At 33.8% G+C, this 27,567-nt stretch overlaps 1 protein-coding gene across 10 annotated transcripts in view; it reads right to left on the bottom strand.

Moving 5' to 3' along the window:
* LOC143256468 (uncharacterized) overlaps positions 1-27,567 on the bottom strand; it is a 207,590-nt gene that overhangs the window by 40,457 nt on the left and 139,566 nt on the right. For 5 of the 10 annotated variants that reach the window (XM_076513737.1, XM_076513738.1, XM_076513740.1 and 2 more), the window contains 7 exons: positions 14,732-14,791; positions 9,287-9,353; positions 5,358-5,414; positions 4,297-4,373; positions 3,698-3,817; positions 2,629-2,754; positions 1,456-1,614 (listed from right to left, as the gene is read on the bottom strand). In XM_076513737.1, coding sequence (XP_076369852.1) covers positions 1,456-1,614; positions 2,629-2,754; positions 3,698-3,817; positions 4,297-4,373; positions 5,358-5,414; positions 9,287-9,353; positions 14,732-14,791 — 666 coding nt within the window. Of the gene's footprint in view, positions 1-1,455; positions 1,615-2,628; positions 2,755-3,697; positions 3,818-4,296; positions 4,374-5,357; positions 5,415-9,286; positions 9,354-14,731; positions 14,792-20,122; positions 20,439-23,408; positions 23,736-27,567 lie in introns of those variants that run through there. The other 5 variants (XM_076513739.1, XM_076513745.1, XM_076513746.1 and 2 more) reach the window with 4 other exon arrangements.

Below are 27,567 nucleotides of genomic sequence, written 5' to 3'. Positions count from 1 at the left end.
AGAATTTTAACACTGCAAGTCGATACATAAGGATTTTAACACTGCAGGTCTAGACATAAGGATTTTAACACTCCATGTCTATACATAAGGATTTTAACACTCCATGTCTATACATAAGGATCTTAACACTGGAAGTCTAGACATACAGATTTTAACACTGCATGTCTATACATAAGAATTTTAACACTGGAAGTCTAGACATAAGAATTTTAACACTGCAAGTCTAGACATCAGGATTTTAACACTGCATGTGTATACATAAGGATTTTAACACTGCAAATCTAGACATCAGGATTTTAACACTGCATGTCTAGAAATAAGGATTTTAACACTGCATGTCTAGAAATAAGGATTTTAACACTGCAAGTCTAGACATAAGGATTTCAACACTGCATGTCTATACATAAGGATTTTAACACTGCAGGTCTGGACATAAGGATTTTAACACTGCATGTCTATACATAAGGATTTTAACACAGCAAGTCTAGACATCAGGATTTTAACACTGCATGTCTAGGCATAAGGATTTTAACACTGCAAGTTTGGACATCAGGATTTTAACACTGCATGTCTGTACATAAGGATTTTAACACTGCATGTCTATACATAAGGATTTTAACACTGCATGACTATACATAAGGATTTTAACACTGCAAGTCTATACATCAGGATTTTAACACTGCAAGTCTATACATAAGGTTGTTAACACTGCAGGTCTATACATCAGGATTTTAACACTGCAAGTCTTGACATAAGGAGTTTATCACTGCAAGTCTGGACATTCACTGCTGAGAGGAACAATAAGCCTTTAGAAAAATGTTTGCACCACATGTTTATAAACATCCACAAGAGATAATTTCCTACTTCAAATGTTTAAAAATTAATTGGACATGATACATATTAACACTAACATATTTACCATCATAAATGATGATTATTATAGTCAGAAAACCTGTTATACGAACCATAACACCTAGAAATAGAAATAGTTGAGATTTTTACATCCTAAACTCCTAATTATATTCTGTTCAAGAAGGAGGAACTGTTTCCACGAAAATTCAATATAATTTAATGTGACATTTGTGCTAATTTCAGTATCAAATATTAGCAAAACATTTATTGTAGTACACTACATACAATAAAATAAACAGTATTTCAAGCTTCAAAAACATCATCTTGAAATTAAAGTATGATAAAACATTTTCTTTATAAAAAACTATGAATAGTGCGACACATCTCATGAACCCAAGTTGTTTAGAACATTTAGTTATCACATTTTCTTTATAAAAAAAGTATGAATAGTGTGACACATCTCATGAACCCAAGTTGTTTAGAACATTTAGTTATCACATTTCTTTATAAAAAAGTATGAATAGTGCGACACATCTCATGAACCCAAGTTGTTTAGAACATTCAGTTATCACATTTTCTGACTTTAATTAGGAATTATCATACTGGCATCCCCGGAGATCCATTTTGACCATCTCTACCAGGAGAACCTGGTACCCCACGAGGTCCAGCTATGGGAGAAGAGATGTTACAAGTACATGGTAGACCAGGTAGTCCACGTGGCCCTTGAGGTCCAGGTGGTCCTTGTAACCCTCTTCCAAACTGCTGTAAAAAAAACAAATTTAAAGTGGACAATGGAAGCAATTAATACCAGATCAAATCAGTTGATAAAAGTGGTTTTTAGTTGAATGTTTAACTAAGCTGAAAGAACACTGTGTAAAATGTATACAACAGTATTATATATACATATATACATATACTGTACTCTGATTCTTTATTTATTTAACTATACAACAAGAGTAAATGTAGTTTTTTTCACAATTTTCTAGGAGTGGAAAGTTTACACTAATTTGATAGTTATGGTTATCTTTCACATGCAGTTTTTAATTTTAATTATAGTTACAAAAGTATCATGTTGACAAATTATGTTAACAAATGTTTCTGCTTTTTGTTATACGTAGTTATAATGATGTTATGTTGTTCAATGAACATCAGATCTACAACACTATTTGAAGCCAACAGCTGGTGTTTGTATATTCCATAAATAATGTATAATTGTATTTGTTAAAATGTTTAAGGTATCTTACCTTATTATTAATAGTACACTTCTATTATTGATATGGCTGTGCATTGTTAGTTTAATATGCATGTCCTTAAGACAAACCTGAATTTTTTAGCTGGCTGAACCTTGGGAGATATCACTGGGATTATGGCCATTACTACTGACAGTACCCAAACAATGAAATAATGCATTCTAGTATTTATATGTATGAAAAGTCCATTAATTACCTATGCTTATTATCAGATTGATTTTAAGTTTTGCTCTAAATAAGTAGCAAGTAGCTTACTCTGACTGGAAATTAGTATCACAGTACGGCATTTATGTTTACATATTATATTTAATGTGTATGTATAATAGGAGCTTTTAAAATTAAAAAGTGGACAAAGTTTTATTGTTGTTTGTTTTGCTTTGGTCCAAATGACATGAAAAAGCCCAAACAAATAAATTCATGAATTGTGTAATCCTCTATTCTGAGGTCTATTGGACTCCATCCAGCAGATCCATTTGTAACAGTAATATGTGTGTTTGATTGGAACTGATATTAAAACCAAACTTACAAAACTACCCTGGTCCTCTGTCCCAAGATCCATGGGGTTCCAACCACCAGATCCACTTTCAAATGTGTGCATGAAAGGTGGTCCTGCTGGTCCAGGAGGTCCTGGTGGCCCAATCAAACACTCACCCTAAAATCATTCAATATTTCTCTGCACTTTATTACAATTAGCTCTCATCAGACTAAATAAAAATACAACTAATGTTACACAGGCACTTCACTCACGTGTATGAAGAGCTTTTGTTTATCATAGCTCTCTAATCAACTAAAAACCTTTAAATAAATGCAACGTATGCTTCGTAGAACTAGAAACATTATTTTAATAATAGACTCCTAGTTAAACACCAATGGTAGAGAGTATGATAATACCCCTAATCAAAATTGATTTGATAATTACCAGTGTTTATGTGTAAGAAATAAAACAAAGAAAGAAATGCTTCAGTTAGGGAACAACAGTATATTAAACTGTAAAGCATATCCAGTGGTTGTGGAACTGTTTTCTCGATAGCATACGTAAATAAATAAAAAAAATCCATTAGTTTTACGTTACCAAAGCATTCAATAATAAACAGCACAAACTACATTGTCCTGAAACTCAGTTTCATAAGCTAATGTCATCATGAGTTTCGTTATTGTTAAATGAGATTAAAACTCGTAAGCAGCATCAGTTCAGTTGCTGAGATGATCATGAGTTTTAAAGTTATATGTCTTCAGACTTACAGTGGGCTCTAATTATGACCTGACAGACAAGAAGGAAGGTAGATGGTGGGCAGCCACCTAGTGTCACCATTACCTAATTGAATATTATGATTTGACTGTCTCTCTTAAAAGTACACATACAATATCAAAATGTGGATTTAACGGGACAGGAACCACAAATCCTCTGACTATTCGTCCGAGAATACTGGCAATTACAAAACCATTCCCAGCCTTGTTTGTGCTTAAGACTAACACTGTTTGAATGTCATGGTTCTAACAGCTTTATATCAAATAGATAGCTTATTTGTTATAGATACTGTTATAAATTACCAGAGGAAAAAATATATTATCATGTCTTTGAGACACAGACTGACCTTTTCACCTTTGAGTCCCTGTGGACCAGGCAGCCCAACTTCTCCTTGGTCTCCTTTTTCCCCTTTAGAAGCATTCACAGCCACTGGAGTATGAACGGTGACCACTGGGCCAGGCTCACCCTGGAAAGTATTGGTCAAAAACTTCTTATGACGACTGTAAATTAAACAAAATCTTATACAGTTTAACTTTAAGTACATGAAGTAGCTTTATTGACTGGTATCACATATGTTCATAGAACACTTAATATACAACAGTTATTCATAAAATAAAATATGTTTTAACACGAACATTACACACAAACTAACCACATGACCCTACCAAGTTGCTCTAATCTTACCTAGACTTAACGGTTACCGAATTATGGGCCAACCAGAAAAACTGTGTTTCTCTTATTTGTAAAATGTAGAAACAAATACAGATGGCGCTACTAGAAGTGAAATTTCCGAAGGTCTACTATAATTTTTTCTAACATTTTATCAAGTGTTTTCAAAAGAAAATCACCTTCAACTTTAACATATTTACCTTGTTACTAACCACTATTTTAGATAATAAATATTTGTAAAACAGTTAAAAAATACAGTTACCATGTGGGATTTACCTTAAGACCTGGTAATCCATCTTCTCCAGGTTCTCCTTTTGGTCCTGGTGGTCCTGAAGGCCCTGGAGGTCCAACCTCTGTAAGTTTTTAGATGCATAAAATCACAGGACAACGTTTCTCGTTTATAAATTCTAGTTTCTATTATCTATTTTCCTTCTTTATTATATATGTATATTCTATACAAATATGCGTAGTTTTGGGTGAGACTTTCACTTCGCACGTCTTTTCACACTTCTACTGCATTATATATTTTTAGATTTTTTGTTCTTCTTAATATTTTAAAAACAAGGTTTTAAACACTCTCAACATTATTAAAAGCATCTAATTCTTAGCTAACTTTAAGGAACGGAATGGTTAGACGTTTCTCAGCAAGTTTCACTGAATGTTCGCACAACAATAATTGATTTTGTAATTTCAAGATTGTCCCTAAGAGAACGAACATTAAACTTTTTCATACACAAGTTTCTTGAAATATGGTGTGAGGGAAGTAACTAAAAGCATTTAAAAAGTATTAAAATGTATACTCGTACTGGTATTGTTCAAAATAAGCTATATAGTTGTAAAGTTACGAGCTTGAATTTAAATTACTAATTCAACTCAATAGATGGCAGCAGTAATAAATTTCATAAAAAATATACATTGTTCGTGCTAAGCATAAAAATACACAGTGGGTTGAGGTCACCACCGAGACAGAAGCAAGACCTCAGCGTTAGAAAAGCTTACCTCTGAGCCTCCAAGAGCGAATGGAGGTATACATGCATGTCTCCGACGATCAAAAGCATTTTTAATATAATTTTTTATCAGTTACATTAACCCTGAATAGTTCTCGTATTAAAACTCTTTGATAGCTAAAAACAATTATATCTATTCCATAATTCTTGGATTAAAGATAACAGCACTAGTTTAGAAATAGTTGTCATTAAAATGATAAAAGAAGAAAACCAAAAAGCAGATAATAAGTTTGTTGCTTTCACTATTGAAAATATATCTTAGTAAAGAATGACTTAGTTCAGGTGTAAAGTTCGATACTACGTTTTATTAATTTATATAAACTAAGATACCTTTAAAGATCCCTCCTCCAGGACCTGGTGGTGGTGGAGTGATTAGTGGCGGAGGACCTGAAAGTGTGTGAACCATTTCACTATACATATTATTTCACAGTAAATAAATCTCCCGAATATTCATTCGTGTTTTATACCTGATAAACATAGGTAAACAATTCAGCATAAAACTACGTTGTTTTTGACTAATCTAAAAATGGTAGAATTCCATTTTTAACTAGCGAGTTCTGGTCAACGATAAGGAAACATAATTTTATTAAAAATATAAACGCAATATTAAATCCTAGTTTGCATCTCAGGACGGCTGGTATGGGTATTAAAATTTTTACTAATAAAGCGGGGAACAACGTTTTGACCTTCTTAGATCATCTTCAGGTTAACCTGAAGAACAACGTTTCGACCTCTGCTTTATCAATAAAAGTGTTAATACCAGCTGTCCTGAGATATATTTTTACTTCAAGTGGGTTTCTCGTCATCACGAATTAAACTCTCGTTTCCAAACGTTTCTCATAAATAACGTAACAATTAAGTTCTAAAAGGCAACTTGTTCACATTCATGTAATTAGGATAATGCTCGCAAAAATCAGCTAAATGAAGTATCTACTAAAATAGCAATAATACAGAGTTAAGATTACGTTTACAAATGTGTATTGATTCTATTTATTTGAGAGTTAACTATAAAGTAAAAGGAAACAGTGATCGAAGAGTGACTGTGAACTATAATTCAGCATTACAAACCGTGTGAATGTTTTATATTATATCTACGTAACACATTGTGTATGTTATTAAAAACTAACGAAACGAAACTACATGCTTACGTAATCATCCAGTCCGGCAGGCAGCACAAAATAACAAATATAATAATAATTAAGAAGAATAAGCCAAGTAAATTAACACAGAAATTTGTAATTATCTGAATGGTCTGGCAAAGATAACAGGTCTATAAAATCAAGTTCTCATGGTTAAATAACTGACAAGTTCAAATACAGAATGACATAAACTTTCTGTGTTTAAGATACTAACACACGGCTACACAAGGACTATCTGCGATAGCCGTCCCTAGTTTGGAACTGATAGACTATAAGTGACGGCCTGACCTGGTGGATAAGTCACTCGACTTGCACTTGTCGCGTTGTGAGATTGAGACCCGTCGCGAGCATATTTGGCCTTTCGGCCATGGAAGAGTTATGACATGACAGTCAATCACATTATTTGTTGGTAAAAGGGTAGTCTGAAACTTAGCGATCAGTGGTATTGACTAAATACCTTCATCCAATCTACAACGTGAAAATTAGAGAGGACTAGCGCAGATATCCTTCGAGAAGCTTTGTGCGAAATTCAACAAAACAAATAAATAAACAAGGGCGTCAGATACTGAACAGCACAAGGCGTCAGATACTCAACAGCAGTCATTCAGCTTCTGGGCTACTCTAATTGAAAAGTTAGCTGTGACTTTCACTCTTATAACGCATCCACGGTAAATCTTTATTCGTTAAAAAAGAGTTGTTTGTTTGTTTGTTTTGAATTTCGCACAAACCTACTAGAGAACTGTCTATGCCAGCCGTCCCTAATTTAGCAGTGACATACTAGAGGAAAGGAAGCTAGTCAACACAACCAACCGCCGACACTTAGGCTATTCTTTTACCAATTAATAGTGGAATTACACTTAGGCTATTCTTTTACCAATTAATAGTGGAATTGACCGTCACATCATAAAGCTCCCACGACTCGCAGCTTCCGAGTCGCGTGCCCTAGCTACCAGGTCATGTCAGATCCCTCTAAAAGAAATCCTGGTATATCGGGAGGTTTATATTGACAATCTAATCATAAAATGGCAAACTATAATATAATTCATAAGACTTTAAAATCATTGAGTTACATGTACATTGATCGACCTTTTTTACAGCTTTACGGCACATAACTTTCAACTTTGGAGTTCAATTTTCTTACATTCCGGCAATTGTCACTAATGTTGACGTAGCCCACACAGACGGCTCATTCCGTGATCAAGCACGCTATTCGTCACAATACGAATAACGAATTACCACTGCCCCCTGACGCACTGGTGTGAAATATTCCTAACAGTTTCATACATTTTGGAACCACGCCATCTAAGGAAGTACTTAAAGACTTGTGTTCATACAGCTTGTATGAGTCTCTTCTGTTAAATTTTTTCGTGTAAAGTCATCACATAAAAATACAATTCATATAAACTCTAGCTTTTTTCGTGTCTGTATGTGTCACAGAAACACACTGTCATGGATGTATCTCGAGGTGAAGTCCAGTAGCAGCGTTAGGGTGGAAATGATAGGTGGCGGGAGTTATTTTAAGTATTTGTTCACATCCCCAAAACATTCCACTAAAATCTTACAGAATACAACATCCTCGGGTCTCAGGCAACCGTAAACAAGAAAACTTCATCCAACCAATCAATGAAGCTTTTGTTTGTTCGTTTTTTTTAATTTCGCATACAGCTAGACGAGGGCTATCTGCGCTAACCGTCCCTAATTTAGCAGAGTAAGACTACAGGGGAGGTAGACAGTTATCACCACCCACTGCCAACGGATAGTGAGATTGACTGTCACATTGTAAGGACTCCACGCACGGCTGAAATAACAAGCAAGCTTAGTGTGACGAGGATTCGAATCCGCGACCCACAAATTACGAGTCGAGGTTTAGATGGATAAACGCAATGTGTCATAACAACAGACAAGTTAGCCAAGGTGGTGACCTCCTTAAAAATATTTCATTTGAAGTTTATTCTCAGTTTTTTCTCGCTGTTGTATTTTTACATACACTGATGTTTTGTCATGTACTGGAAAGTGCATCATGAAAACATGCGTCGATGTTGGATAGTGAAACTGCTCATGTATTTGAAAAAATATATAAAGTTCCATTTGCGTGAAATGTATTGTTCAAATGAAACATTTTTAATGGGATGTCTCCATCTAGTGGCTGAAACTAGTAACTTTTAAAATATCAAATATTTGGAAAAATAAAAGAACAGTGAAGCGAAAATCAGATCAACGCGTAAACCTTCCTTACCAGTCAATCTTAGATTTTTCAAAGCTGCTATTACACGCCATGTGATAAACTTTCCTTCTCAACGACGTAACTAAATTTAGACGAAGCAGAGAGAGTGGGAAACACATCCCAGCCAGGAAATGATTTTAAGTTATTCTAAGATGGTCTAAAAAGCGGCTCTTGACTTCACTTGCAGTTATCAGAAAATGGCGGTGAATTTCTCAAACCACTTATGTTTTCGACAATAGCGTCTTTAAATTGTTTGAAAATTTAAAACTAGTAAAAAAAACGTTCTTGGAAACTTTTATGAAACATCACAAAACAAAACTTATTTCGAATTTTTTAACCATTTTGATATATTACGTAACATCAAATAATATAAAACAATACAGTTTTTGTTAACTCACGCGCACACACACAGACACTCACATGATAATAATAAAACTGCAATATAAATGTACAAGTGGTAACTTAACCGTTTTATTATTTTGAAACGTTGGTGCAAGCTACATACGGAATATATATGTATTTATGACTCATATTATACATTTTTTCCATGGAAACGCTTTGGAAAATCATTCCATCGAAAGTTAATTATTTTATTTGAAAAGAAAAACATGATATTAAATAGTTAAGGCAAATTCTAATTGGAAGTTTAAACATTGCAAGTTTACCGATAATTATTTTTACCAGAAAAGCGGACTTTTAAACTAATGACCCGTAACATTTTACTAAAATAAGAGTTGAAATGATAACTATGAAAACAGTTGTACTAAATTACGAGATAAACAACTGTAAAATTATCATAAATATACATAATTAAAGAGGGCGCTGTATTCTAATATTTGTTCCTACAGCTCAGGATACAGTGTGTTGTTCATGTTAACATTCAATGCATGACTCACCTTGAGAACCAGAACCACTTTCCTCTCCACTATATGACGTCAAGTCCTCGTCCTCGTAATCGGGTAACTATGAATAAATAAACACCGTTACAATTCTAAAGATTTAAAAAGGTATACAATTTTATCAAACAGTGACCACACAGGACGATACTGGTGCCATCTCTTGTTGTGTTTGAGAAATAACTGAAACAAAGTTTGCCCTTTTTACTATCGGTTGGTATTTTCACTTTGAAAGGCAAACTAACTATGTAACATACTGACTAAATAACTAGGTCAGGTGAAACATTTAGCACTGTTGACCAGACAGAGAAGACCTAATCAATATAAAACGCCATCTATACGACTATTCTTAACCAAATATCAGAATTGGCTATTACTTTTAAGACGCGCCACATTACGGATTCAAATCTTAGATCTTTCGATCCGTAGACTACGCACTGGCCACCAGGCTACGCATGGCCCGTTTTAATATGAGAATTATTACAATATTCATGCAATATTTACCTTCCTTAAAAATTACTCAGTTATTTTTCTTATTAATAAATAATTTATGACAATTGTTATGCATGAAAATTGATGATATCTGTCGTGTCTGACACGTCCTGATGAACTCTAGTATTAGTGAAAGGCCTCGTCGGCACAGAATATGGCAGATGTGTTTGGCACATTTTATTAACTTTCCCTTTGCTTTCACTTGTGGGTTCTTAGAACTGAAATAAGTCAATATTTAACAATCCAAATTTCCACAGAAATAATTTTGATTCTGTTATAAAAATGTAATTCATGCCGTTCTCAAACATAAAGTTTTCCTATCGAATCCAATCCTCTGCTCATCTTTGTTTTGGTTTATTCATACCGTATCTATTTCAGAAGGAATTCTACATTAATGAGGCCTTACATGGGTAGCAATTGCTACGGCTGTGTGTAGCAACTATTATTTTGTTTCCAAACTGACCTTTTTTTTTTTTTTTGCTTTTTTTACAAATATTTAAATCTCACGATGTAGGGGAAGTGATGGTATTGAAATCGGATCTGTGTGTGTTCCCGTGTTCGTATCTCGATAACTAGTAAACCAATGCACATACAAAATTAACATGGGACAGTTCTCTCTGGATTTGGTTGGGTTGCGAATTCTGGGTCCCTTTGAAGCATTTTTTTTTTGTAGTGGGGAAGACACGTCATTTTAACAGTTTTGTAGTGGGGAAGACACGTCATTTTAACGGTTTTGTTGTGGGGAAGACACGTCATTTTAACAGTTTTGTAGTGGGGAAGACACGTCATTTTAACAGTTTTGTAGTGGGGAAGACACGTCATTTTAACAGTTTTGTTGCGGGGAAGACACGTCATTTCAACGGTTTTGTAGTGGGAAAGACACGTCATTTTAACAGTTTTGTAGTGGGGAAGACACGTCATTTTAACGGTTTTGTTGTGGGGAAGACACGTCATTTTAACAGTTTTGTAGTGGGGAAGACACGTCATTTTAACAGTTTTATTGTGGGGAAGACACGTCATTTTAACAGTTTTGTAGTGGGGAAGACACGTCATTTTAACAGTTTTGTAGTGGGGAAGACACGTCATTTTAACAGTTTTGTTGTGGGGAAGACACGTCATTTTAACAGTTTTGTTGTGGGGAAGACACGTCATTTTAACGGTTTTGTTGTGGGGAAGACACGTCATTTTAACAGTTTTGTAGTGGGGAAGACACGTCATTTTAACGGTTTTGTTGTGGGGAAGACACGTCATTTTAACGGTTTTGTAGTGGGGAAGACACGTCATTTTAACAGTTTTGTAGTGGGGAAGACACGTCATTTTAACAGTTTTGTTGTGGGGAAGACACGTCATTTTAACAGTTTTGTAGTGGGGAAGACACGTCATTTTAACAGTTTTGTAGTGGGGAAGACACGTCATTTTAACAGTTTTGTTGGGGAAGACACGTCATTTTAACAGTTTTGTAGTGGGGAAGACACGTCATTTTAACAGTTTTGTAGTGGGGAAGACACGTCATTTTAACAGTTTTGTTGTGGGGAAGACACGTCATTTTAACAGTTTTGTAGTGGGGAAGACACGTCATTTTAACAGTTTTGTAGTGGGGAAGACACGTCATTTTAACGGTTTGGTGATTGATAACTTTATGCAGCGTGATCGTATTTGTATCAAATTGATGGGAACGTTAGGTTTAGATTCCTCATCACACCACAAAAAATGATCCAGATCGCTAATCATTCTGGATCTGAGGAGGATGTTCTGAGTTTTCGACAGTAAAATCTGATGGTATCAACTCAAACGGGATGATGGTTAAGTAATCTCTTATTTATTGATTAAGAGGAAGTGACGTAATATTTACTCCATCTTCTTTAAATAGGTTGGTTTATTTTGAATTTCGCGCAGAGCCACACTAGGGCTATCTGCGCTAGCCGTCTCTAATTTAGCAGTGTAAACTAGAGGGAAGGCAGCTAGTCATCATCACCCACCGCAAACACTTGGGCTACTCTTTTACCAACGAATAGTGGGATTGACCGTCACATTATACGCCCCCACGGCTGAAAGGACGAGCATGTTTGGTGCGACGGGGATTCGAACCCACGGCCCTCGGATTACAAGGCCAACGCCTTAACCTACCTGGCCATGCCTGGCTTATTCAAATAGGCACGTTAGAACCAGAGTGAAACACGTTTTTGGTCTATTTCCACCATACTTACAGGGCTAGTATCACTACATTTCTAAGAGTAAACTGCAATTCGGTTTAATAACTTTGTTTTTCATATTATCATAATATTCATAATTCAGGTGTTTTCGTTGTTGTTTTTTTCTTTGATAGCGAGAACAAAAAAATTGCTTTTCTCTACAAATGTCAACACTTTTTTTTTTACGTTTTAAACTATTACATGTTTCAGACCAACAGCGGGAGAGGAGATAAATTTTATTTAAGAGTTCTCGCTTAGGCTCCATCTGGTGTCAGTTAGTGGGAAATACTAAAACGTAAGCCTTCTCATAAACTTAACAAATTCAAGGTGACTCGAAAAAGGTAATAGATAGTTCTATCATCCAATTGATTATTGATGATGTGGGATGGGCAAACACGACATCCACTCCTTTAAGATGATTGGGTGAAGTTCGAGGGAGGAAATACGTTGGAGGAAGTACTAGTTACATACAAAACCACTTTAACTAAGCCTAAACATGAATCGCTATGTTACTCCATTAAAGCTGAAACAAAACGATAAATAAATTACGATAACCATAAATGAGCAATGTCACTAAACAGACGTATTAGAAACTATGGCTGGTAACAGCAAAAAATACGTATTTTAACATTAAAAACTATGGCTGATAACAGCAAAAAATGTGGATTTTAATATTAGAAATTATGGTTAATAACAACACAAAAATACGGATTTTAATATTAAATACTATGGTTAATAACAACACAAAAATACGGATTTTAATATTAGAAAATATGGTTGATAACAGCAAAAAACACGGATTTTAATATTAGAAACTATGGTTAATAACAACACAAAAATACGGATTTTAATGTTAAATACTATGGTTAATAACAACACAAAAATGTGGATTTTAATATTAGAGACTATGGTTGATAACAGCAAAAAACACGGATTTTAATATGAGACACTATGGCTGATAGCAGCAAATAAAATACGGATTTTAATATTAGAAACAATGGCTGATAACAGCAAAAAATGCGGATTTTAATATTAGAAACTATGGCTCATAGCAGCAAATAAAATACGGATATTAATATCATAAACTGTGGTTCTGAGCATTAAAACTAAGACTCTTAACATTAGACATTGTTTTTAAATGTTAGAAAATAGGGCAATGAATCAAAAACTAAAGTTCTTAGCGTTAGTTACTATAACTCTGACCATTAGAAAATATTATTATTAATACTAGAATCTCTGATCCTTAATATATTTGTAACACCGGTTCTAAATAATGCAAATTATGGTTCTTAACTAATAAAACTACGTATCTTATTTGTATTGTGTACTCTATTTTTCTACTGATAAATAAAAACAGTCTTAGAATAATTTCAACTTTTTAAACATTAATTTAACGTTTTGCTCGTCATTTTCACTTTATTTTCCTTCTGGCCAGGTGGGTTAAAGCGTTCGACTCGTAATTTGAGGGTCGCGGGTTCGAATCCCCGTCACTCCAAATGTGCTCGCCCTTCCAGCCGTGGGGGCGTTATAATGTGACGGTCAATCCCACTATTCGTTGGTAAAAGAGTAGTCCAAGAGTTGGCGGTGGATGGTGATGACTAGCTTCCTTCCCTCTAGTCTTACACTGCTAAATTAGGGGTGACTAGCGCAGATAGCCCTCGTGTAGCTTTGCGCGAAATTCAAAAACAAACAAACATTATTTTTTCAGAAATGTAAGACAGCAACGTTTCCAATAAAACACGAGATGGAACTTAAAGCAAGATGTCAAACAAATAATAGTATTAAACGCCACGTAAATCGTAAGATAAAAATACATTTTAAATGATATATAATCGTAGTTAAAGCCTTTTTAACATTTAGAATTAGAGAAACTAAGATAAATTAAATAAACCCACAAGATATATATTGTTATAACGTTGATTATGTGTTCAAGTTGTAATCAGATAATGTATTGATAGAGAAACAGACGAACTGATATAACATTATATTACTCAGTCTGTACTAGAACATTTAATATTACAGTCTTGTGAGAACCAATGTTTACTACTGACAGTCTTGTGAGAACTAATGGTCACTACTGAATCTTGTGAAAACCAATATTTACTACTTACAGTCTTGTAAGAACCAACGGTCACTATATAATCTTTCAAAACCTAGCCTTGCGTGATTGTCTCGTTCAAAACAACCCTTGAAATTCTTGTTTCAATGATAAACCTCTGAAACATGGGTCTAAAAACACGTTATTATTTGTTACTTATTAAACAACCTTTATATGAAGAATATTATAAACAGTTTGAAATCATAGAGACCGTGTACATTTAAACCCTGGCTGTAAGTAGTTCAGTGACCATACAAAACGTGGGAGTACAACAACTGAGAACGTAAGACAATTCAATTACTGGCAGCTCACTAGACTAAAATCTGTGAACCACACAAACCAGAGTAGAAAACCTATATTCTATGATAAATTACAAGCTAAGTTTATCCTTCAATATTAAAACAATTACAGCAAATGTATCACGAACGAAAACATTGTATGTGTAGATATTGTAGTCTACGTTTTTTGAAATTCCGAAGCTGTTTTCTAAAGACAACGAAAGACAATTTTTTTTTAATACCAGCGAAAGAAATCGATTTACTTCAGACATCACTAATATGTTGTATTATAACGGTATCACAACAGTATTTATAAAATAATTTTAATAATATAATCACATTCTCACAACATTAAGTGTCTTCAACTGAAATACAGCTAACTTACTTCTTCGAAATCATCTATGTATATGTCCCCACGTCTAATAAAACCGCCACTTCCAAAATCCTGCAACGTGGAAAAAAAATACAGTTAGCACCATGGGTAATGTTTGTTTTATCATAAAACCATGACGTATAATTAACATTATGGTTAATATTTGTTTTATCATAATACCATGACGTATAATTAACATTACGGGTAATGTTTGTTTTATGATAATACCATGACGTATAATTAACATTACGGTTAATGTTTGTTTTATCATAATACCATGACGTATAATTAACATTACGGTTAATGTTCGTTTTATCATAATACCATGACGTATAATTAACATTATGGTTAATGTTTGTTTTATCATAATACCATGACGTATAATTAACATTATGGGTAATGTTTGTTTTATCATAATACCATGACGTATAATTAACATTATGGTTAATGTTTGTTTTATCATAATACCATGACGTATAATTAACATTATGGGTAATGTTTGTTTTATCATAATACCATGACGTATAATTAACATTATGGGTAATATTTGTTTTATCATAATACCATGACGTATAATTAACATTACGGTTAATATTTGTTTTATCATAATACCATGACGTATAATTAACATTATGGTTAATATTTGTTTTATCATAATACCATTACGTATAATTAGCATTACGGGTAATGTTTGTTTTATGATAATACCATGACGTATAATTAACATTACGGTTAATGTTTGTTTTATCATAATACCATGACGTATAATTAACATTATGGTTAATGTTTGTTTTATCATAATACCATGACGTATAATTAACATTATGGGTAATGTTTGTTTTATCATAATACCATGACGTATAATTAACATTATGGTTAATGTTTGTTTTATCATAATACCATGACGTATAATTAACATTATGGGTAATGTTTGTTTTATCATAATACCATGACGTATAATTAACATTATGGTTAATGTTTGTTTTATCATAATACCATGACGTATAATTAACATTATGGGTAATATTTGTTTTATCATAATACCATGACGTATAATTAACATTACGGTTAATATTTGTTTTATCATAATACCATGACGTATAATAAGCATTACGGTTAATGTTTGTTTTATCATAATACCATGACGTATAATTAACATTATGGTTAATGTTTGTTTTATCATAATACCATGACGTATAATTAACATTATGGTTAATGTTTGTTTTACATAATACCATGACGTGTAATTAACATTACAGTTGATGCTTGTTTTACATAATACCGTGACGTGTAATTAACATTACAGTTGATGTTTGTTTTTCATAATACCATGACGTGTATTTAATGGTATGTTTCATGATTTATTTGATCATTACATCGTTGTATAACTGCCTTAGGTGCATGCATTTCAAACACGCATGTTTCATAAAATAAAATTAGGTTGTAGAATATTTAAAAACAATTATAAACAAACTGACACAGAAAATAGTTTGAAGTTTTTTGAGTAAAACAAACACACTAAAACATCTTACCTGCATTAAGTGCATCAAATATTAGGTAAATATCCTAATAAATAAGACAGGAGTTTAAAAAATATTTAGACTATTAAATCAAGACGTAATTTAAAATCATTGCTTGTTTCTAAAGCCAGACGAGGCTGGAAGAGCTCTTTGTAGCAGTAATAACATGTATATTAAATGTAATACCACATCAGAACGTCTGCTTTGCTTTAGGGCTAACTATTCCGTAATGATTATAATCAGTGTTTAAGGTTACAGTAATAATAATTAATTTAGACATGGAATGGTTGCAGCTTCTCCGAAACTCTCTTAGCAACTTGAAAGCTTCTCGGTAACCCTAGAATTAGCGGCTTTTTACAGACATTTTTCTAAAGTTTTTATCCACTAATTACCTTGTGGTTCTACGACTTTGGTGGTTGGACGATCCCCTATAATATAAGTGTCAGAACAAAAATTTAAATACAATCAATAACGCAATTAATCTTCTTAATTAGGGCTGCGATCCCTTACATACTTTACAGAGAAACATGATTTCATTTTATTATTTTTTGTTCAGCTTCTTATATAGATAACCCAACTTTACACAAGGATTTCAAACATCTTATTTACCCTAAACCGAGATAACCCTAAACCTCGAGTACAAGAATACTGATTGTGTCTGAAGGTTTTTCGTAGGTTGTATAAATCAGTGTTCAACATAAATCCGATTCATGTTCTTCTTTCTTACTTTTATTTTTGCTATTTCTGCTCTGCCCATTGCGAATATCGATAAACCCGACTTTTAACGTTATAAGCCCTCAAACTTACTGCTGTGCCACTGTGGGAGAGGCATCTCGCATTGGCTTAGCGGAATGTCTGCGAACTTTCACCTTTAGAAACCGGGTTTCGATACCAGTGGTGGGCAGATCACAGATGGCACATGGTGGAACTTTGTGCTTAATTCTAAACAAACAAACAAATCGCGGTAGGGTCATGTTAAATGAAATAGTTATGATAAAAAATGATAAATCATAAGCAACTTATAACCAAGTCAAGCTGAATACACATAACAGAACTAAACCTTAAACCAGTGAACAATAAGTATAATTTACTACATCGTTTTAATTGGGTGTATTCAAAACCATAAAACAATAATTTATAATGATTAGAATACACTGATTCAAGACGCGGTTACCATGAGTTATGAGAGATGTTTTCGGCCAAAGCACCCAAACGTTCAGTATTTGTTATGGTAATGGTCGTACTACGGCAACTTGAGATTTACACTTATTTCACTTCTGTATTTAAACTAACTTAATTAAAAAGTCAAACTTTGAAGGAATTGATTTCAAATATTTATTTTTATTCTTAATCTAATTTTAATCCATTTGTAGGTTATTAATAACACAATAAGAAAATGTTTGTGTAAAATATTAAACTCTTAAAATAAACTGCAGAGGGCGCCCTATATCTGTTTCTAGAACCGCTGTAAATTAATAGTATAACCTATAAAGTTCGTTACCGATATTAAACTCAAGACAGTTTTAAATAAAATTATTCGCCCCCTTTGCTCCGAGTGTAACTCTATATAAATATATTTTCCCTCTGATTCGCACTCTGAACAAAATGCCTTGCAGCAGCATTTGGTTACTTACAACCAACAAAAATGAGAAGACAAAGTACAGGGAAAGGTCTGTTCGTTAGTTTTGAATTTTCGCCCAAAGCTACACGAGGGATATCTGCGCTAGCCGTCCGTAATTTACTAGTGTAAGATTACAGAAAAGGCAGGTAGTCATCACCACCAATCGCCAAATCTTGGGCTACTCTTTTACCAACAAATAGTAGGATTGACCGTAACATTATAACGCATCCACGGCTGAAACGGCGAGTATGTTTGGTGTGACGGGAATTCGAACCAGCGACCCTCTGATTATGAGTCGAGTGCCTTAATTACCTGGCCATGCCGGGTCGGGAAAGGCCTTAAACTGTAAGTTCGCAATATAAAAGTATTGTATGAAGGAGATAAAATAAAACGAAAGAATAAATGCTAATTACAAAGACCTACAATGGTTTTATTGCCTTGAAAGTTTTACATGTTTTACAGTAATTCGTGTACACTAAATCCGTAAATGATATCCATTTTTCTCCAACATCTACATATTTTTCACAAAATGTCATATTTATTTTTACATAAGTGAATAATTTTCATTGAAATCGGGTCCCATTTTATGTTTAAAATGTTGGCAGCCACTGGCTATAGATTTCTCTAGACCAACCGCGACGTGAGTCGTTTTGTTCGTTCTAGAATCCAAACATTAGAAACATAATAATAAAAAAAATATTCGTTGTGATAAACGAAATAATAATTTGATCTATGTAACAGTGTTTATATTCTTCTCGATTTGTAAAAAAAAATCATTATGTGATATAAAAAAATATTAATTTCCAAATCTGCGTAACTGAATTATGAAAAATCGGTTATTAAAACCAAACCAACTTTTATAAAGCTTAAATTCGCAGTGCCTGTCATATGCGTGGTAGATACCAGGCATCCAATGCAGCCGTTTAGTAACGTACATTGTTATCTGCCAGACTAAATTTAAAATTATCACTCAATGTACAAGTAAGGATGAAACTTAGGCCTATAAATAAATAACACTTCGCACCTCAAGAAGCACTCTGTGTCCCTTCTAGTGCATGTTAGCTAGTTTTTTGTACATTGTCGTGTCTTTTTTTTTCATCATAAGTTTTACTGTATTTTCTTAAATATCCAACTTTATTTATTGAGGATTTTTATAATAAAACTTCCAAATTATTAATTTTCAAATATATTAATGTAATTACATATAACATGGGGTTTTCGCCATAGCAGATAATTGTCAAGTTTTATCAAATTTTATGTTATTTTGTGAATTTCTTGGCATTTTTCACAACTCGCCTTCTTCAACATTACATTTCAGTGTAGGATATCCATCTAAGTTTTCACTATCGCTTCAGATTTTCTCACCAGTTACTAATATTTGTTTTTATAACCAACAATCTTGGTCTACGTAATATATAATTATATGAAAAGAGTTCGTCCAGGAACTGCACATGTCAACCCCATCATGACATCTTACATACAGTGTTCGTCCAGGAACTGCACATATCAACCCCATCATGACATCTTACATATAGTGTTCGTCTACATATATATATATACATACACACATACACACAATACTTTAAAACAACAGTTACTGATATGATGTTAACGCCTTTTAAAAACCAGCGAAAAATAATTACAGCTATGCATGTCATAAGACATTATTAAGCCTATCATAAGACATTATTAGCCCTATCACAAGACATTATTAAGCCTATCATAATACATTATTAAGCCTATCATAAGACATTATTAGGCCTATCATAAGACATTATTAAGCCTATCATAAGACATTATTAGGCCTATCATATTTTAAACACTACATTCTTAATCTTGTTTGCTGTATCACAAAGAACAGATTAAGAGAAACGTCGTCACAATGGAGGTGGTGAACGTAGTGTGGTTGGAACACTGTTATTATATTATCTTCTAATTCTGGAAAATTATTAAGTGACTAGATAAAGAATGTAATGCTAAAAATGTAATGAGTCCAATACTAATGCCTCATGACAAGCATCATTAACTGTAAACATCATTATTTACTTAAAAGTCCGAATGGGCATTCTGTGTCATTGCCACAAATCTGATGATTAATCACTGTACTTCTACATACAGCAAGAAAATCATTTTTCAAAACAAAACAAATACATTTGGAAAATAAAATAAAAAGTTCTTAGTCACGTTGTAGCTTCGGTATTTTCTTAGTTAGACATGATAAATGAACGAAGATAGCCCTCGGTAATAAGAAACTGTTCTTACTAGAGTTCCTGTGGTCTGTCGACAAGAAATGATTTCAAGTAATCCCAGTTTCTGTACCTCGACAATCGACAAAGCTGGCACAGTTAAACAAACAGGCGCTGCAGGGAGCCACATGCCAAGGGAAAAAAAGGAAAGCAACCACCTTTCCTTGCAAATAGGCCTTGGATTCCCTGGTGTGGCCACCTAAGTTGCTAAGTCAAAGGTTACAATTTAGTACTTTGATGTATAGGGTGGGGATCCTCTTTTTATTTTCTGCTTTCTCACTTCTTTTCTTCAAACAACAATATCCTCAAATTCACTAACATCACATTGAAATCTACAACTCAAAAATAAAGTTAATTACATTCCATTCGTATATTGGTAACAGAGTTTTATAAGTCATTAGGGTTTCTTCACTTCATAGCTTCTCTCAGTTTGTATTACTTCAATATCATACCAAAATTATCAGATCTTTCCTTGGTTCGTGTACCACAATGTCAAAACTATCAACTTTTTACAAACATACAAAAATCATCAAACCTTTTCTTGATTTTCTCTATTTAATAATGTATAAAAGTGATAAATCATTCCATAGTTTGTTTCTAATTCAATAACACATAAAACTATCAGACATTTTCCCTTGTTCGTTCTACTTCAGAAACATTCAAAATCCTTCCTTGGTTTATTTTACTTCATAACCAAAATACACAGAACTAAACGACTTGCTGGAAAAAAAAAGAGAAAAAAAATCTAGAATATCAACCGGGCTGCTGCATTCAACCAGACATTTATGGACTAATACAATGTCAACATCAATCAAATCATCAGTAAAACTGACAAGGAAAAGAAGAACCACCATAACAAAAACTAGATGAACTAAGGTGTCATCAACAAAAAACTGGATGAACAAGGTGTCAACAACAAAAACTAGATGCACTAAGGTGTCAACAAAAAAACTAGATGAAGTAAGTTGTCAACAACAAAAACTAGATGAACAAGGTGTCAAGAACAAAACACTAGATAAACTAAGGTGTCAACAACAAAAAATTAGATGAACTAAGGTGTCAACAACAAAAAACTAGATGAACTAAGGTGTCAACAACAAAAAACTAGATGAACTAAGGTGTCAACAACAAAAAACTAGATGAACAAGGTGTCAACAACAAAAAACTACATGAACTAAGGTGTCAACAACAAAAAACTAGACGAACTAAAGTGTCAACAACAAAAACTAGATGAACAAGGTGTCAACAACAAAAAACTAGATAAACTAAGGTATCAACAACAAAAACTAGATGAACAAGTGGTCAACAACAAAAAACTGGATGAACTAAGGTGTCAACAACAAAAAAACTAGATGAACAAAAAACTAGGTGTCAACAACAACAAAAAACTAGATGAACTAAGGTGTCAACAACAAAAAACTAGATGAACTAAGGTGTCAACAACAAAAAACTAGATGAACTAAGGTGTCAACAACAAAAAACTAGATGAACTAAGGTGTCAACAACAAAAAACTAGACGAACAAGGTGTCAACAACAAAAAACTAGACGAACTAAAGTGTCAACAACAAAAACTAGATGAACAAGGTGTCAACAACAAAAAACTAGATGAACTAAGGTGTCAACAACAAAAACTAGATGAACTAAGGTGTCAACAACAAAAAACTAGATGAACTAAGGTGTCAACAACAAAAAACTAGATGAACTAAGGTGTCAACAACAAAAAATTAGATGAACTAAGGTGTCAACAACAAAAAACTAGATGAACTAAGGTGTCAACAACAAAAAACTAGATAAACTAAGATGTCAACAACAAAAAACTAGATGAACTAAGGTGTCAACAACAAAAACTAGATGAACTAAGGTGTCAACAACAAAAAACTAGATAAACTAAGGTGTCAACAACAAAAAACTAGATGAACTAAGGTGTCAACAACAAAAAACTAGATGAACTAAGGTGTCAACAACAAAAACTAGATGAACTAAGGTGTCAACAACAAAAAACTAGATGAACAAGGTGTCAACAACAAAAAACTAGACGAACTAAAGTGTCAACAACAAAAACTAGATGAACTAAGGTGTCAACAACAAAAACTAGATGAACTAAGGTGTCAACAACAAAAAACTAGATGAACTAAGGTGTCAACAACAAAAACCTAGATGAACTAAGGTGTCAACAACAAAAAACTAGATGAACTAAGATGTCAACAACAAAAAACTAGATGAACTAAGGTGTCAACAACAAAAAACTAGATGAACAAGGTGTCAACAACAAAAAACTAGATGAACTAAAGTGTCAAAAACTAGATGAACAAGGTGTAAACAACAAAAAACTAGATAAACTAAGGTGTCAACAACAAAAAACTAGATGAACAAGGTGTCAACAACAAAAAACTAGACGAACTAAAGTGTCAACAACAAAAACTAGATGAACAAGGTGTAAACAACAAAAAACTAGATAAACTAAGGTGTCAACAACAAAAAACTAGATGAACTAAGGTGTCAACAACAAAAAAACTAGATGAACTAAGGTGTCAACAACAAAAAATTAGATGAACAAGGTGTCAACAACAAAAAAACTAGATGAACAAAAAAACTAGATGAACTAAGGTGTCAACAACAAAAACTAGATGAACTATGGTGTCAACAACAAAAACTAGATAAACTAAGGTGTCAACAACAAAAAAATGCCAGAATGATGAACCATCAACCACCCTCATAATTAACAGATCCAACTGACAGTTACACAATGAAGAGATACATCTACTCAACAAGGGACTCAACTTCACAGCAACACCTAGAAATATTCCATCCACTGAAATGAAAGCCTGTTTGGAAGACAAGTGATCCGTTCTACACAAACTGAAATCACAAACAAAACAACTGAAAACAACCACCAGAACGAAGACACCTTCGACAACCAACAACCTATCTTTCCAGGTAGAACTGGAAACATCTATTTCTCCAAACAATATTTTAAACAACTTTTTCAAAGAATTTTCACACAAAACCATAAACATAATTTCACAGAAAAGAAAACTAAAAACAACCTCACACGAAAAGATATTAATTCTATGAACAACCTAAAACAAGACAACCACATCAAAATTCTAAAAGCAGATAAAGGCAATGCTATAGTTATAATGAACACAAATGAATACATTAAAAAATGAACATCTTAATAGACATAAACAAATTTTAAACTAATAAACACAAATCCAACAAAAATACACGAAAACCAATTAAACAAAATACTACTAAAATGAAAAAAACAACATAATCTCAGAGCCTTTATTTTACTTACGCTGGACCGACTCACGCACACTACAATTATAAGGCACCCCCAAATCTCACAAACTCGATTGTCCACTACGACCCACAATGTCGACCTACGAATCATTTAACTACAACCTCTAAACATTTTCTAAATGTATAACAGTAACCGGGTCCTTTTTCAAATATTTTTTTTAAACTTTCAATCTATTCTTAATCAACTAAATCATAAAACATTAATGTCCAGTTTTGACGTAATCTCTCTCTTCACAGAAGTCCCAACAACTAAAGCCTACAAGATAGCTTAGAACTTTATATCCAAGACTCCAACCCATTGATACACATCACCAGCAACCAACTAGCAATCGTTATAGAATTCACTACCACCAAAACTAACTTTATGTTCAATAACCAAAACTACCTACACACAGTTTATGTATGGGGAATCCCATGTCACCAGTTCCAGCCAACATTTCCATGACACAGATTGAATCACAAGCGATCAATTCAGCCTTACACCCACCACTATACTGGTACAGATATGTTTGTTTATTTGTTTGTTTTTTGAATTTCTCACAAAGCTACTCGAGGCCTATCTGAGCTAGCCGTCCCTAATTTAGTAGTGTAAGACTAGAGAGAAGGCAGCTAGTCATCACCACCCACCGCCAACTCGTGGGCTACTCTTTTACCAACGAATAGTGGGATTGACCGTCACATTATAACGCCCCCACGACTGAAAGGGCGAGCATGTTTGGCGCGACGGGGATGCGAATCCGCGACCTTCAGATTGCGAGCCGCACGCTTGGCCATGTTGATTCACATTTACAGAACACACACTTGGATTTTCAACCACCCAACACTAAGTTCACCTGAGAACACGAAAAAAACAAATAACATTTCTTAACCTCAAGATCACTAGAACTGATACACAATTCAAAACAGAAATCCACAGAAAAATCACCCATACTGGATTATACATTCCCCGGGACTCAGTACATGAAACAAAACAAAAACTCAACATATTAAGAAACCAAATAAACACAGCCACAAAACTTTGTTCACCACATAAAATTAACTATGTTCACCTGATAAAATTAACAATAAAATCAACAAAATGAAACAACACTTCATCAACATCAACAAATTTCCTCCAAAAGTCATTGAAAAAATTACACGCACACACCTAGAGCAACAACAAACAAACAACAATAAATCCCAAGATACAACAAACTACAAAACCTTATGCTGCTGCATACCATATGTTCCTGACATCAGTGAAAAAATAACCAACATTTGGAAAAAACTCATAACACAACATTTCAGTAAACACCAAATTTATTCAAAACCAGGTACAAAACTAAAGTTCATACTATGTAAAAACTATACTGACAAACACCACATCAACATTATTTATAAAATACAATGTGACAACTGCTACGACGTAGAAACAAGTTTCTATATTGGTTAAATACAGGAGGGTCAGGTACATTTGACCTCTTCCTCCGTTGTAGAAACAAGTAGAAAAATAGAAACAAGATTCAAAGAACACAAAAAACACTTTCACACATTTTTGAACACTGCAAATCAAATAAACATAACATAACCAGAGAAAACACTCAAATACTAAATAAAGAAACAAATATAAACAAACAAAAAATCAAAGAAGTCCTACTTATACAGCAACTAAAACCAAAATTAAACCGAGAAAAAGTGATATCTTTATACCTATACTAAATAATAACCTAACATCCAACTACAACGCCCCCTGCAATACCATACTCGTTCATATTCTTGTCCCTAAGACACATGTCTGGCAACGATCACATTCAAACACTCTCTTTGCTAACCTGAAGATGTCCTAAGAAGGTCGAAACGTTGTTCTGTACTTTATTTTAATTAAGGTGCTAATACAGAAACCAGCTGTCTCGAGAATACATGTTAAACCTTTTCCTTGGTTTGTTCTGTACCACAAACTCAATGATACGCGGTAATGTTCGTCCTCGAAGGATCGCCAAAAACGACAACCAGAACTCAAACTACGAAACTTTTCTATGGTTTATTCTACACCATAAACTCAAAACTAACAAATCTTTCTTTCTTTTTATCAACAAGATTAATCTTTATTTAAATAGTATTTTCATTTTGAATTTTTAAACATTTTTAAATAAAAATAAATTAAATGTAATCTACTGATTACATTTCATATAAAGGTAAGACGTAGTCTTGAAAGATGCTTAGTAATACAATTTTAGTTCTGATCTCGGATAATATTAACAAAAATAAAACAACTTCGTACAGGTACAATAATTCTAGATTAAATGCCTGATGTTATAATTAGACGTTGGGTTTGAATTTCGCGTAAAGCTACTCGAGGGCTATCTGAGCTAGTCGTCCCTAATTTAGCAGCTAAGACTCATGGGAAGGTAGCCAGCTCGTTATCACCACCCAATTTTGGGCCACTCTTTTCCCAGTGAATAGTGGGATTAGCCATCACGTTATAACTTCCAAACGGCTAAAAGGACGAGCATGTTTGGTGCGACGAGGATTCGAACTCGCAACACTTAGATTACGAGTCGAGTGCCTTATCCACTAGGTCATGCCGAGCCTGTTGTAAGCATGCTGTTTCAAATCTGCAGAAAAACACTATGAAACATAAAATGCAAGCTATCATGATCCACGTTGCACCAAACATGCTCGCCTTTTCAGTCGTGGGGTAGTTATAATGTGACAGTCCATCCCACTATTCGTTGGTAAAAGAGTAGCCCAAGAGTTGGCGGTGGGTGGTGATGACTAGCTGCCTTCCCTATAGTCTTACACTGCTAAATCAGGAACAGCTAGCGCAGATAGCCCTCGAGTCGCTTTGCGCAAAATTCAAAAACAAACAAGCCATCGTGTGATCCATATAACTTAAGTACAAGTTTCGTACTCATAAAAAAAATTATACTTTCCTTAAGAAAAAATATACCTTATGCGTCTATGGTGGTTAGTGTGTTGAGCCGAAACAATAATTTGTTTGGTATTGTTGCTGTTTTGCAAAAATAACAAGATAATAAAAAGGTGCGACAGCCGTCAAGTTGCATTAGGAGAGATGACACCATAACAAAACGGTCGTGACACGCCCTCCAACGGTAGACGAGGAAATTCATGCTTGCGGGTTGTTTATGCGGTTAGAAACAAACGTTTTATAAGGCGCGTTTTTCTTTGTGGGTATTTTTTTTTGCAACCTTGTTCTCCACTGTTTGTTAGAATAATTAGTGTGATTACTTTATACTAATTTAAACGATAGATGTACGAAAAAATAAACTGGAAACTACACTAAAACATAGACCACCTTCAAAATATTCCTTTTATACTAATTTATACAATAAATTTATATAAAATTAAACTGGAAACTACATTAAATCCCCTTTCGATACATTCCCTTTACAGTAGTTTAAACGACAGTTTTTGTTTTATAAAATTAAACTTGAAACTAGACTTTTTTCAATTCCTATATTGTCAGACATCCTGTTATTAGCGTTATGAAGAGAAAAAAACAAACACTTCGCTAACACAGCAGCGAACAACTGAGATGCCCTCAGAGGCTCATCAGTAACTTTAAAGGCTTATAACGCAGAAACCCTGTTTCGATACCAGTAGTGAGGACAATACAGATAGTCTACTGTGAAGTTTTGCGTTTAACAACAAAACAAATTAACGAACAACTTATTTGAAAAATCACGCGAGGATATGTTTTATAACGATGTTAAGTCTACATAAAAACGTGCGACGTTTCAAACTTCACGACTCAAACCTTATCTGACCCGACATAGCCAGTTGGTTAGGGTACTCGACTCGTAATCTGAGGGTCTCGGATTCGAATCCTTGTCACACCAAACATGGTTGCCCTTTTAGCCGTGAGTGCGTTATAATTTACGATTAATCCCACTATTCGTTGATAAAAGAATAGCCCAAGAGTTGGCGGTGGATGGTGATGACTAGCTGCCTTCCTTCTAGTCCTACACTGCTAAATTAGGGAGGACTAGCGCAGATTTGTGCAAAATTCAAAACAACTAACCAAACAAGCTTTCGTCCAGATCTATTTAACTATTTTCGAGAAACCTTGCTGACAAACAAGCACAGGATAAAAACATAACCTTCACAAACAATCTTCACGACTGAAACCCCACCTAAAGTTATTTTTAAATTTC

The sequence above is a fragment of the Tachypleus tridentatus genome, chromosome 7, assembly GCF_004210375.1.
Source record: "Tachypleus tridentatus isolate NWPU-2018 chromosome 7, ASM421037v1, whole genome shotgun sequence".
NCBI lineage: Eukaryota > Metazoa > Arthropoda > Merostomata > Xiphosura > Limulidae > Tachypleus > Tachypleus tridentatus.
The sequence above is the reverse complement of the archived record's forward strand: the minus strand, read 5'-3'. Positions and strand labels throughout refer to the sequence as shown.